At 42.7% G+C, this 13,265-nt stretch overlaps 1 protein-coding gene and 1 non-coding gene across 3 annotated transcripts; both read right to left on the reverse strand.

Annotated features, from left to right (window-relative positions):
• Positions 1–1,604: 1,604 nt before the first annotated feature.
• LOC149299213 (AP-1 complex subunit gamma-1-like) lies at positions 1,605–10,408 on the reverse strand. Of its 2 annotated transcripts, XM_089486287.1 has the most exons (23): positions 10,208–10,408; positions 8,855–8,979; positions 8,451–8,592; positions 8,019–8,115; positions 7,822–7,898; positions 7,152–7,160; positions 6,670–6,765; positions 6,207–6,287; positions 5,688–5,786; positions 5,342–5,397; positions 5,123–5,236; positions 4,547–4,687; positions 4,379–4,433; positions 4,102–4,224; positions 3,919–4,008; positions 3,713–3,840; positions 3,452–3,556; positions 3,234–3,375; positions 2,988–3,111; positions 2,760–2,852; positions 2,226–2,386; positions 1,845–1,943; positions 1,605–1,706 (listed from the first exon to the last, which is right to left on the reverse strand). In XM_089486287.1, exons 1-23 carry the CDS (start codon positions 10,406–10,408, stop codon positions 1,605–1,607), a joined length of 2,460 nt encoding a protein of 819 aa, XP_089342413.1. The 2 variants fall into 2 exon arrangements, with proteins under 2 accessions (XP_089342413.1, XP_089342414.1); XM_089486288.1 differs by lacking the exon at positions 7,152–7,160 and having other exon boundaries at positions 2,766–2,852.
• On the reverse strand, positions 4,768–4,852 carry LOC149299214 (small nucleolar RNA SNORD71). Its single transcript, XR_016272375.1, has one exon. It is a non-coding gene; the product is annotated as a small nucleolar RNA SNORD71 (small nucleolar RNA).
• Positions 10,409–13,265: the final 2,857 nt, after the last annotated feature.

Raw genomic sequence — 13,265 nt, forward strand, 5'->3', positions numbered from 1 at the left:
ACGATAATACACAGCAGTCTAAGTACCCCATGAAAATGTTTACACCCTTAATGCTCCCCAAAGACTTTTATTTTTATTTATTTTTTACAAGTTTGCTTTTACATCTCAAAATTAAGTCTTCAGTAATAGCAGTTCGTTAGCCACCCCACTCACAGATGGAATTTGAATGTTCTTTTGAATGCGGCCACCAGGTGGATGTTAGGGAACATGTAACTTACCGGAACAGCAAAGGGGGGAAAATGAGTTTATAGGAACAGTGTGGGGCATAAGCTTGCCCCAAACAGAAAATAAAAAAACATGGCCAAAGAAAGCGTCTGCGCAAAGACAAAATACCCGTGAAGCCAAGGTTTGCGTCAGGAGGGGAGTCTTGCACAGCAGCCCTTGGCTCCTTCCGGCAAATGTCTGCTCAGAGAGTGGCAGGGCCTGTGCCTGGGGAAGCTAGACCTTGGTCCTGCCAGCACCTTCAGCTCTGGCTCTTTGTTCAGAATATAAAAAGCAAGCTTTCACCGGTCTTCAACAAGACAGCGGCAAACTGTACGCCTGCAGGAAGCTGCACCAAATCCAGCCCAGGTCCTTGGCTAGCAAGGGTCACCATCACCTTCCCCAATAACCCCAGACTCAGTACTTTGTCTCGCCAACTACAAATTGACAGTGGGACACGTAATGTTTTGTCACCATCACTACCAGGAACACTATATCTAATGAGTTAAATAATAGTGTTATTAGCAGCCTTAACCAATATGAAAAGATTTAGAAGACACATACTGTACTTACTGAGGCCTCCAGATCCGCGCTGTTTAACAAGCTCCTGAAGGTCCGAGTGTTTATTCCAGTAACTTTTTATATATTTAAATATCTACTACATAATCCTTAAGGAGAAAAAATATAAATAAAACGGTAAAGGCAAGTCTGCTTTTCAGGAATGTTTTAGCTCCTTCATATTTCACATACACATCTATCAGTCCTCTACCATTCTAAAAATAGGTTAGGCAAGGTTAACCAGTATACAGCTGACCGCAGTATAGACTGGTAACATTTACCTGCGTAGCATGAAGTGGCAGCCATTTGTTACTAAAAATCATGGAAACCTGCAAATCTACCCTCTCGGCACTAGCGTGAACCCAATGGAAGGTGTGCACAAGCAAACTGAGCAGTAGCAACGGAGAAGCAAATATGCCCCAGGCACAGGATCTGACCAAACCACATTCTAAAAACAAATTGTACTCTGTCCCAAGGAGGCTGGGAAAGAGTCCGGGGGGGTAGGCGAGTGTGAGTGGGGAAACAAGGCTGCAGGAATGTACAGAGTGAGATGGGGAGGGTAAGAACACAAAATCCCAGGAGATCCATTCAGGGAAAGCCGACTGTTTCCCTGTGGTACAGGCGAGGATCTGGAGAGGCCAGGCTGCTCCGTCCCAAGTTGGAAATAGGAAGAGCAGCAAAGTCCTCGCCTTGCGTTCATTGCGTCATTCAGTGGCAGAATGTCCCTCAATCTTCTCTGCTTCCCCAAGGCCCAAAGTGCAATCATTGGCAATCCAGGGGCAGAGGCTTCAGCCCAGAGTTCCTTCAGCTGGGGTGGGGAGAGTGAGCATGGGCACAGCTCCATCTTATTGCCAGGACTGAGGAGGGAAGTTGCTTACTTCGGCAAGGTCCTGCATAGCCGAGCCCTTATGATTATATGTCAATTTGATCCGCATGCGCAGCTGTTGCTATAATAAATAAATTAAAAAAAAGACAAAAATTCACATGAGCAAAGCATGGGTTACATACAAAACAACGTGGACATACGTTTTGTGGGAGGGAGCCAGGAGGCACAAGAAAGATCAGGAAAATAAGCAGGGACTTACTTTCTGGGGGTTGAGAACTTTAATGACCTGTGTGACACTCCCAGAGTTGAATGCTGGAAGGACATTACTGCTTGGGGAGAGGAGCTGCAGCTGGAACGTCTGGCAAAAAAAAATAAAAAAAAATAGAACAATTAGTTTCCAACTATATATGAACTACTGTTAAACATACCCCTACATTCACAATTGTGAGCTTTAGTCTGGCACACAGTGACTATAGCATCCCTATGTCACGGTCTGTGCTACCATCAGATTGTCCGCTACAAACCCGGCAGAATACAGAGATTAAAGTATCTCTACTAGCACCTATCATTTAAAAAATGCCCATGGGCAATGTATTTGGGAAGGTAGTCACTGATACATTCCGTCACTTTCATTGGATACCTTTGGTACTGCTGCCTGGAACACAAAGTCTGTCATTTCACTGTCCGTGCTGTTGGACGCCTGTGTCGTTATCACAGTCACATTGGAGTTTCCACCGGATCTCTCGAAAGTGAAGTCTATCTTCAAGCCATTCTTGTTGTATGCAGTGATGGGTGGAATACCTACAAGAAAGGAAAGATTAGTCACGGAGGTTTAGTTTGGTACAGGGAGGAGCGGGACACTCGTAATACAGTTTATTACTAAGTGTGCAAACAAACCAGAATACTTGTACCTGCAATGCCAGCCTTTTGTATTTAGAAGAATGGGATATTTAATGGAACCCAGGGCAGAAGTGTAAAGTGTTTCAAGGGAAAACTAGAGAAATGTAAGGAAGTCCTTATCTTATCATAATTCCACACATTTACACCAATGAAACAGCTGGTGCAAAACATTTGTTTATATGTTTACTTTATAGCTGTATAATACTTTTCTTTGTACTGTATTGTTTGAACTATTTTTGCCCCCCAAAACACAAAAAAACGAGTCACGTGGAACACCGACCTGAAATATCATTGAACAGAGGCTGTGATGAGAGTCCGTCTAACAAGAGCTGAGGGGCCGGCATCTGAGGGATGGGAGCAGGAGGCCCTGTAAGATTTTTCACAAGTAACAACTTGTTAGTCAAGTCTTCAATGAATAAAAAGGGGATCTGAGGTCTTATTGTTGAGTAGCACATAGTTGACCTCATGTTTATAGAAAAACTAAAGTTCTAGCACTCACCACCAAGGTTTAGGTCTCCAAGAAGATCTAACAGTTCCCCTCCCGAAGATGACTGTTTAGGAGGAGGCGCTGTGGGAATAACCAGCTGAATATCGTTTCCTCCTAAGAGGTCTAATAAATCATTAGCCTGCAAGAAAAGGAAAAAGTCATAATACAGGCTGATTTAGAAATCATCAGTGGTCCACCGGAAGAGAAAAGTTGTTCAATGCTCTCCACCTAAATGGACAAAATTTAAGGTTTTTTGCTTACCTGGCTGATTGGCTGCTGGTTGGATGGAACTGGTTTACTTTCTGTTATTGCAAGTTCTGTTTCTCCGTTGGTTTGGGCCAAGTCTGTTGGTCCATTTGAGAGAGTTTTCTCCATGATGGGCATTCTCTCCAAAAGTGCAGACCTACAGAGAAACAACAGTCAGACTTCCAACAAGGAAGAGACACCTGTCACGGACATAAGAGCAGGTCCCAGCTTACCTCATATGGTCATACTTCTTAAACAAAGCATTGTATTCCACCGCTCTTTGCTGCAGCTCGACATCAATGCTGCTGCCGTAGATTGAAACCACCTTCTTTATGCGACTGCAGAGAACAAACAGCATGTTACTAATTTAACACCTAGATCAATAGCATAGTCTCGCCCCATCCTTTCCAAAGCAGCTTTTTGTCACAATAATTCTTTGCCATTTTCCCTCCCTCTTACATTTATTTACTTTATCACTGCATTCATATACTTACTTTACAGTGTTGTTGAACCTAGTGGAGTTTTTCATAATGGCCGTCAGGGCAAAGCCACGGGTAACTGATGCGGACATGTTTGAGATGAGAACGCTCTCTAAAATATCCAGAACTTCATCTTCTGTGACCTGAGATGAGACACAAGATCTTGAGACGTTCTACGTTTAAACCCACCATAAACTGTCCTCCTCAGAAACCTTTATTACCTGGATTGGCTCTTCTTCTTCACATTGTCCAGACACCAGCAGGTCTCCATACTCTCCTATACACCAGGAGGCCACCTGGACCAGCGGTTGCTACAGGGAACAGTGGTTGCATTTCAGAATCCCAACATTAACATTGTTGGTACTACACGCTCTGGGCAATTCCCGCACAATAAGGAAGCATACCTGAGATATGTCATCCACTAAAGCCTTGTAGAGCTTCTGTACGGTGTATTCGTGCATCTCTGAGCTATTGGTGATGAGCTGAATAAGATTTGGGACCGAGTCATCTCGTACATAACCTCCCGCCTAAAATACAAGGTGAGAGACAGATGCTGTCAAACTGCAAAGACTAAAGCAACAAAGCCAAAAACACTTTCAAATGAAAGATAATGTGAACCAGGAAAAGAGGGTAGTAAATGTGAGAAATCAAAGACTACTATATTTAATGTTATGCGCTTACCGTAGTGAGGACTCTCATAATAGTGTCTATGTGCCACCTTTTTGAAGGAGCATACCTACAAGAAAACAGATACCCAGACATCCCTTTAATTCACAGATACGGGTTCATTCATTCTCCCCCGGCGAGTTAACCCTTAGGGTGCTGGCTGTACAATTCCAACGTTCTTACTTTTCTGCAGCTAGGAAGATCCCAGAGGCACAGTCGGCTTTAAATTCGGGTTCACAGGAGTCCAGGAAGTATAGCAGCTCTTTCATCATCCCACGAATGTTGTTTCCGTTCACCAAAGCAAAGCTCAGCTCCATTGCGCGCCTAGACAATAGTGCAATAGTTAGAGGCTACTCCTAATACTGCTGCTACATTTAACTTGAGATACTTTTGCAGGACAGGTGTTGGTGTTGTCAGGTTTTAAAGTATCAGCACAGTGACAAAACTCAGCCGATGGATCACTCAATAATCATCATTCAACAGGGCCAACACCTTCCTTTCGATGCAGGTAACATCACTATGTGGACCTGGACTGAACCTGTTTTAGAGCACAGGTGCAAAAGTGCCCTAACTGTGAATACCACAAACTAGAGTAAGCAAAGTCTACAAATGATCTCAATAATAACTATGAAAACAATTAAGAAACATACAGTGGTACATTAAGGTGGCAGAATGGATAGAACGAGTAGGCCAGAAAGTTTTGATAAGTCTGCTATCTGTGTACTTCTTGAATCTGCTCTATTAATGTACATTTCTTACCGCTTAATAGACACGTCCAAATCTTTCAGACAATCCACAATGGTGCTGCGGTGTCTCTGTACTGCATTGTGGTCCGTTTGAACCGTCTTTAACAGGGAAGTCAAAGCCACATATCTGGAAAAGAGACATAAATCCTTTGCTTCAGCCAAAACGCAGCCCGGTTATAGGGTCTACCTTAATCAGCCACCTAGAATAGGAAGATCCTCCGCGAATACTCACCGGATATTCTTGTCATTATTTAATAAGAATCTTCCTAAAATATTAATAGCCAGTACCTGTAAAGAGGTTAACAAAACCAGATTTAAAGCGAGTTACAGGCAGGGGGTAGCACATGCAAAGAGGAGGAAGAAATATGGAAGTTTGTAACATGGACCAACAGTCACAGAGACAAAATACGCAACTTTACAGGCAAGACAGAGTAATACAGGTGGTGGTGGTAGGGGGGGTTATGGCACCTAAATAATGGAGGTGAAGGACAGAAGAAATTACAGGTCGCCAGGTCAAATGTACAAGGGATCGGTGACTTGTATAACTGAATAGATCGGGATAGAACTGTTATACACACCCGCAGGCCACTTTCTGATTTTATATCCATAATTGTCAAAACCGTTTCATACAGAATAGCATTGCCAACGTTTTTACTGGTCTCAGTATTGGTTGCAACCTAAAAATTGAAAAACATTGTGCATTATAGTTGGCTTTGGCCCTTCCAGCCCTACCCTTCCATTACCCAAACCTCCAAAATCCAGGTATCTTAAGCCAGAGCTCTTTCTGATACAAAATTCACAAAGCCCCCTCTTGTGAATAGCAGCCACACCATAAGTACCACATGCCCCCTCTATTCTATTCACTGACACAGCCTTATCTCTGAACTTGTGCATTCAGCCTTTACTATTAATAGTGGATATTACCTCTATCAAAGTGAAGTTATAAATTGCAAGTCTGACAGACTGGGGGAGTAACTAACGAACGTTCCACTATGCACCAGAATTACTTTTTTTATACACGGCATCTCCTGACTTTTTAGACAGACACTGATTGCTCTTTATACATTGTCTCTTTATGAATTGCTAAACTTGCTCACCTGAGCCAAGATATCATTCATGGCTTCACTCGAGTCATCGTCATTTCTACCAAGGATTCTCAGAAGCCTTAATATTCGAACCTGTTAAGAAAAAAAGAAATAAAGCGTACATCAAGATTCAGTTGCAAAGCAGGCACATTTGAGAAGAGCACGTCGACAAATAAATGATTGCACATAGGAACAGGAGCAGCTTGTGCTTGTTTACTGGAGTCTCAGCACAGCGACAAGAAATGCAAAACCTTCGTTCCTCCACGTGCTACAGAGTAAAGTAACCCATAATGAACAGAGATCTCAGGCAATCAAAGGGAGTTAACTGTGGAAAAGCATGCATAGCAACTTCACCATAGCACAGGGCAGACACAAAAGGATAAGAGACTGCATAAGACAAACAAGCGTGGAGAGGAGGGTCAAATTTCTTCGGTCCGGTAACGCATAACACGTGGCTTTTCTCAATACCACTTACCTGCAAAAAGGGGTCACTGATGCCAGACACATCATGCTCTGGAGAATATCCGGACATAATGAGGTTCTTAAGTATTCGAACTAACTGAGGGACGAGCTGTAGGAAAAGCAGAATGTAAACTCTGTGGCTCGAACACAAGAAGGTAATAATACTGCCATGCTTAGAAATGGGACATTACATCCAGTCTTCAACCCAACCACACACAAGTACTATGACCAAAGCACAAATCAGACATGTACAGTACAGGCTGGTGAGGGCTGCATCCAACATAGGTTACAAAAACTTAAATAAAAAATGCTGATTGGAGACTGATCAAGCCAAGGCATAGACTGGTGCCAGCCTTATTAGATAAGGTGAGCACCGCTATACAAGCATCAAGGGTGGGTTTTAATCGCTAAAGATTGGTGTACGTCATAAAAAAAGCTTAGTTCTACCGACTACCGAACTGGTAAGTCAACACAAAGAAAACCAACAACTCTTACCTTTTCATTCTATCATTCAGCAGGATCCCAAGCAGACAGAACAAAAAACAGGAAGCAGGAGTTAGGGACACCGGTCGGCAGAGCACATGCTTTACTGCTCTGCGATAAATTAAACTTACAGAGCTCAAACAGGCAGCCCTGCTACCCGTCACTCAGATGTTACTTATTACTATAACTGTGAGCTGGAAAAGGGTGTCTATTTCATAAAATCATAAAGGCCAGCGCTGGGAATTATGAAACTGCTTTTCCCTGCAATAAATATATACACATATACACAGTTTCCTCAACCAATATCCCAGGCTCCTGTCTGTATGACTTTCTACTCAGAGGGACACAGGTGGCTATTTAATCAGCACAAGCCTGGCTCAGCGACCAACTGATCCCCCTGCGCTCATGTGACCAGACCCTGTAATAATCAGGAGGGCTTACACTGCTGCAGACATCAAAAGGTCTATTTTAAAGTGTTTGTATATACCGGAGTAGTGAGAATATTCTTTTCTCCTAACCAGTCACAACCCTGAACATGCAAATCAGTTATAGTGTACAGGACTACAGTGTAGAAGAACTACAATGTATGGGCAGACCAGAGCACATTGGAACTCTACCGTTATCGCTAATGCAATTACGCTACTCGAGCACATTGGTTTAGAAGCAAAAATCCAATTCCTACCTTCCTAAAGTGAGTGAGCATATCTGGGCTCCGCTCGCACATCTCTGTGAGGAGCACGACTGAGGTGTGAAGAACTCCTGTATTTATTAGAATAATAATAATAATAAAAAAATTACACACCAGGGTTAACACAAGCCTTCTATCATAATGGAATAGAACTGCATGGGCAAGATTGGGAGGTCTTCCTCACAACTCACCATGATTCTTCTCATTGAGCAGGTTCTTTGTTGCTGGTAAAAACATTTCCATGAGCTCGGGGACTTTTCTGATGACGTGAACAGCGCACAGAGCAGCCTATGTCGTAAAAAGAGGTTAAACAAGGAATCCGGCCAAAAAGGCGAGATCTGCCTCCAAAATTATTTAAAGGGCCCTACTGTAAAACAACAAACACAACATTGCATTCTAAGCCCTAGACTTAGGACATTTTATTTATTTTAAAAAAGTAGCACGCAGTTTGTCATTATCCGAAAGAACGTGTAGACAGGGAATGTAGCACATTTTAAATTAAGCACCTTTATTTCATAATGCCAGTAGTTGTGTATATTATTTATAATGACAGCATATGCATATCTGTGTGTATTTGTATTATCCATATATGGGTAGATGGGGACAAACATAACTATGGATACCTTTTTCCGTAGGTAAGAATTGGACGTTTTCAGTAGTTTTTCCACCTCTCCTGCCAAATCTCTGCACATTTCGGAGGATCCCATGCAGCCCAATGTACAGAGCGCCAACCCTTGCACATACTGAGTGCTATGATTCAGGTCACTAAAATAAAGGCACAAAGTATAGAACACATAATGATAGCGATGGGGATCAGCCAAAGAATCATAGCCATAGGTTTAAATATACAGAGTGGACTATCTTATGCCAGCGCAGTTTTGACCCTGAAATTGCAGAGCCAAGTAAAATAAATTAGTAATTTACAGTCCGATACTGTAATCCTGCACAATTCACCAATAGAACTCTACTTCAACCACCTGGGTAATGTAAGGACCAGTTACATTGGGCAGAGTGCCATGTTTCTTACTTCTTGATGCAGTTTGTCATCAACAAATGGACATCTTGTCTCTCATCCAAGAGAAGCATTGCACCGAGGTACCCAATCCGTTTATCTGTGAACTTCTGAGAGGCGATAAGCTTCAGGCACTCCAACTACGAAAAAAAGGACACAAAACACAGGAGCTTAATCACAATACTTGACACATTTCCCCATGCTAGACTCTTTAGACTGTTTACACATATTTACACGTGTAACCGTATAGGCATTCTTCCTGATAACAGTTGCACACATGAGAGCACAGTGAATGCGGCTGAGGCACACAAAAATATATATATATATTTTACACAGTGTGCTAAAGCAAGGTATACCTTGCAATTCCTCAGTATCCTGCAGACACATTCTGACTTTCTAGTCAGAGGGACACAGGTGGCTATTTAATTAGCACATTTGACTGATTGATCCACCTGCGCTCGCGTGATGAGACCCTGTAATAATCAGGAGGGCTTACACTGCAGCTACTTGAAAGAGAGTTTGTATTCACCCGAGTAATGAGAATACCGTTTTCTCCTGATGAAGGTCACAACCCTGAACCGGCAAATCAGTTCTAGTGTAAAATACTGTAAAGCGTGTGCAAAATCCTCATTGTGCACTCGCACAAAGAGGACAAAATTGCCAATTGTCAGATAAATTAGTATTTAAAAGGAAAACATTGGCAGAACAGAAGAAATGTGTAACATGTAAATATGAGATCACAGAGTGTGGCTGCATGTAAGCAGGCTATGCATATGCTTTTACAGAGCCCCAGCGAGAAGATCAGCGCCTTTATGACATGAGCACAGGTGGGTTAATCAGCAGCCCACTGACCGGGAAAAGCACCTGTGTTTATGAGAAAGGCTCCTGAGAAGCCGCTGTCACCGATACGTTTTACTACCTCCGAGAACCCATGCAATAATAAGCCTTCAGCTCAGCGAAAACGTCCCCATGCTGTAATATGAGAAGTCTGTCCCGTGCAATGGCCGAATTCTCCCGTGCAATGACACATAGGGGTCTATTCATTAAAGCACCAATTGTCAAGACACTTTGCAGGAGCATTGCAGTTTTTAACTCTCTCACGTCACTATTCATTATAAGCAGCCAACATTAGCTGGATATTCAGGTTAGAAGGGCTGAGCAGGCCCTGTATAATGTATAGTTCAATGGTTGAGGTGAGAAATCTCACTAATTATACATTATACAGGGCCAGCCAAGCGCTATCCTGCAGAAGAAGCTGACTGGGGTTGGCACTCCATACTGTATAGTGAAGTCAAGAAGCTGAAAACCCACCTTGCCAATTCTCCCTTTAGTGAATATCCCCAGTGTATGGACAGAAATTGTACTCACCTGTCCAAAGTGAGCAGGGTACCCCAGCATATGCATGTACAGTAGCTTTGCCACATTGCGGCACCGATAGGTGTTGTCCTCCTCGCGGAATGATGAGCGAATTGCTGCACACTCCTTCTGGATCATCTCCCGCTCCTCCGCCTGTGTGCGCGCTGTCCGGATAGTCCGGATCAGCTCCCGCAGTCTGATAGGGGCCGGCATTCTCTGCACGAGACGCAAAAGAAAAACAGGAAATTAGTGCTGTATCGCAAAAACCAAAGAGACTCCCACAGGTTTCTACAGAGATATATAAATCAGCAGAGCAGCTAGAAGCTTAATGGGAACCCCCATATTCTGAAACAACGGAACCCTCGCTTACAAATACATGCCGAGCTACAGTATCCATCTCTCATCTCTCTCCGGCCATACTGGGAGTGTTACATACCACACTAAAACCTTGCAGTAATGATTATACTTCTCCTTAATCCCAATGATGTTTTTCTTTACTAGACAGCAAAAACCTCTTTCCTAAAGAGCTCCTCCCTGGAAACCGTTTGGGATTTCATTACCCGCTTCAGCCAAACCGAAAATACTGGTTTCCTATTTTATCAAGTGGAATGCCGGTCATAATGGTTTCCTAGACACCATTTCTTTCGAGAACCGTCACCGCGTGTAACCCGATCAGCACACAGGAGTTACCCAGCCAAAACCTCACCGCCTTTCACTCACACTCTCGCCGGCCGAGCGACAGCCCATTTGCCGAGGAGGGGAGGAAAAAGGCATGCACCGATCAATACTTTATGATCAATAGTGCAACCTGTGCAGTCATACTTTTATTAGGATATCACGTCAGACACTTCCTATTTTTTTCTGCTGTTTCAATGTTAAAGAAAGGCCCTTTTCACATGGGGAGTCTCTGATAATTGGGACGTTTAATTAAAAGAAAGAATGTTTAATGATGGAGATGCAGTTGATAGGTAACGAAGGCTAGAATAGTCTGAGAAGGAACAAAAGACTCAGGTCAGACGCGTTTTCCAGAGGTTGTAATGTAATCCACGCGATGCATTCAAATGCCAAGGCAGTAAACTATCGTTACCCTCTCCATAACCACCAAAAGGCTTAACTTCACGTAATCTGTTTTGAGAGATAATTCCGACATAAAAAAAAAAGTATATAATATAAATATGTAAACAAAAATCAAATATTACCAGTTCCTCTCTCTGTGAATTCCGAATTATTATTATTATCTCACTAAATTACTTGTCAGAATGAGTGCAGTGAGGGGCTCTGGAGTACTTATGCAACCCCCACTGGCTGACCATTCAAGATACCCACTACTCTTAGTTCTCCATTAAACAATACATATAAATCAGTGAATTGTCTTATGTGACACGGACCTCCGCTAAGAATGTAGTTATGTTTTGTAGACTACGTCTAGACTGGGATTTGAGTAAATTTTGCCAAGCAGGCATTTCTAATCAAGGTCTTTCAGGGCATGCAGGACACCAGTGGGTCCACTCCTAGGGTCACCCACTCGCTGTGTCTGCACACACTCAAATATAAAAAAAAAAAAAGGGAAATTAATAGTTTTCACCGTAAATCTCTCCTTTGAAAAAAACAACAAACAATACAATAACAAACTTAATGGAGAGCAAACAAATTGTTGCAAAATGAAAGAGCCCTGTTATTGTTTTGTTAATAGTTAAAATATTATTCTTTTCATTGGAAATATTTTCATCTAACAAGCTTTATCTCTCTTATTCCTGCCAAAAGAAACCTAAATTTTGATGGCAGATAAGATGAGTAAACATACCGCCAAAGAACTTGCTGTCTCGTCTTCAATGCAGTCTGTTAAATCCTTGGGATTTTTCATTTTTACTTTATTTTTTTAATTGCCTGCTCCTAGCACTTAGTCTCTATTTTTCTTTTCTGTAGTACAGTTCTTAGAGAACAGAGACAAAGAGCAGGTGCAGGGACAGGCGACACCAGGGATGTGAAGAGGAAAAAAGAATGGATAGACGGTCTAGAAAAGAGGGCAATGGAGCAAGAAAAAGAGAAAACATCCAACAAATCAAGAGGGGGGTAAAAGAAAATATGAGGGAATTAGCCTATTGCTGTGTGCATTCCACAGGGGCTCAGACGTCACATGATCACAGACCCAACATCCAGCAAAAGACCTGCAGCCCAGCGGGGAAGAATCCAACGCACAAAGCGCTGCCTCCCCCATCATCCCCTCAGCACCAGTGAGAACACAGCTATGCCCTTCATCGCCGCAGGCAGCTTCTCCCCGCTGCCCTGCCGACTGTTACAAAACGCAAGATCTGTTTACCAAATCCCGTAAGGCCGTCGAGTCTCAAAGAGTAATCTTGTTTTTTTAACATTAACAGAAAGCGGCATGCCTCGTCTCCATGGATCAGTGCCTGGAACGCTACTTCGTAACCCTGTCATGAAAGCAGCGTAGCTACACTCGTATCTTTAAAAATAAAAATAAAAAGAACAAACGCACACCCAAGCCTTTCATCGGTTCCTGAGTTTGGCTCGTCAGGGGAGCTGGCACTTAAATGTCCTGTATTCTCAAAATAACATTTCTTACAGCTCAGGAACCCCTTATACATTCATACAAACTAATTAAATACAGGAAGATGCCGCGGGGAACACAAATGGACCGTTCTTATTGCTTTATTCTTATTTCACACCTTTCTATTACCTACGGCTACCTGTTTTTAAGGACAGCTTTTGCCTCCGCCTGACCCTTCTGACACAAACCTGGCTCCGAACACTTTAAGACTGGCATGTAACTTTTTCTACTTAATATCGCCATATATGTGGTTCAAGGTTCTTAGACAAACATTAAGCTTGTTCCTTTAATAGTTTCTTAAATCCTGCATAACTTCGACCTATATCCGATATACTTATGTTACACACCTGAAGCCTCCAGGCCAGACCACATGTAAGCGATCCCTAATGCATGTCGCGATATAAATAGCAATAACCAAACGGCTCCCTCCTCTAATTTTCCTTCAACAGTTACTGCCCTCCACCCCGCTCCAATCTACAATACTGCCAATCACACTCCTCT

Source organism: Sceloporus occidentalis, unplaced genomic scaffold (genome assembly GCF_023333645.1).
Source record: "Sceloporus occidentalis isolate IW3139 unplaced genomic scaffold, rSceOcc1.0.p SCAF_29, whole genome shotgun sequence".
Lineage (NCBI taxonomy): Eukaryota > Metazoa > Chordata > Lepidosauria > Squamata > Phrynosomatidae > Sceloporus > Sceloporus occidentalis.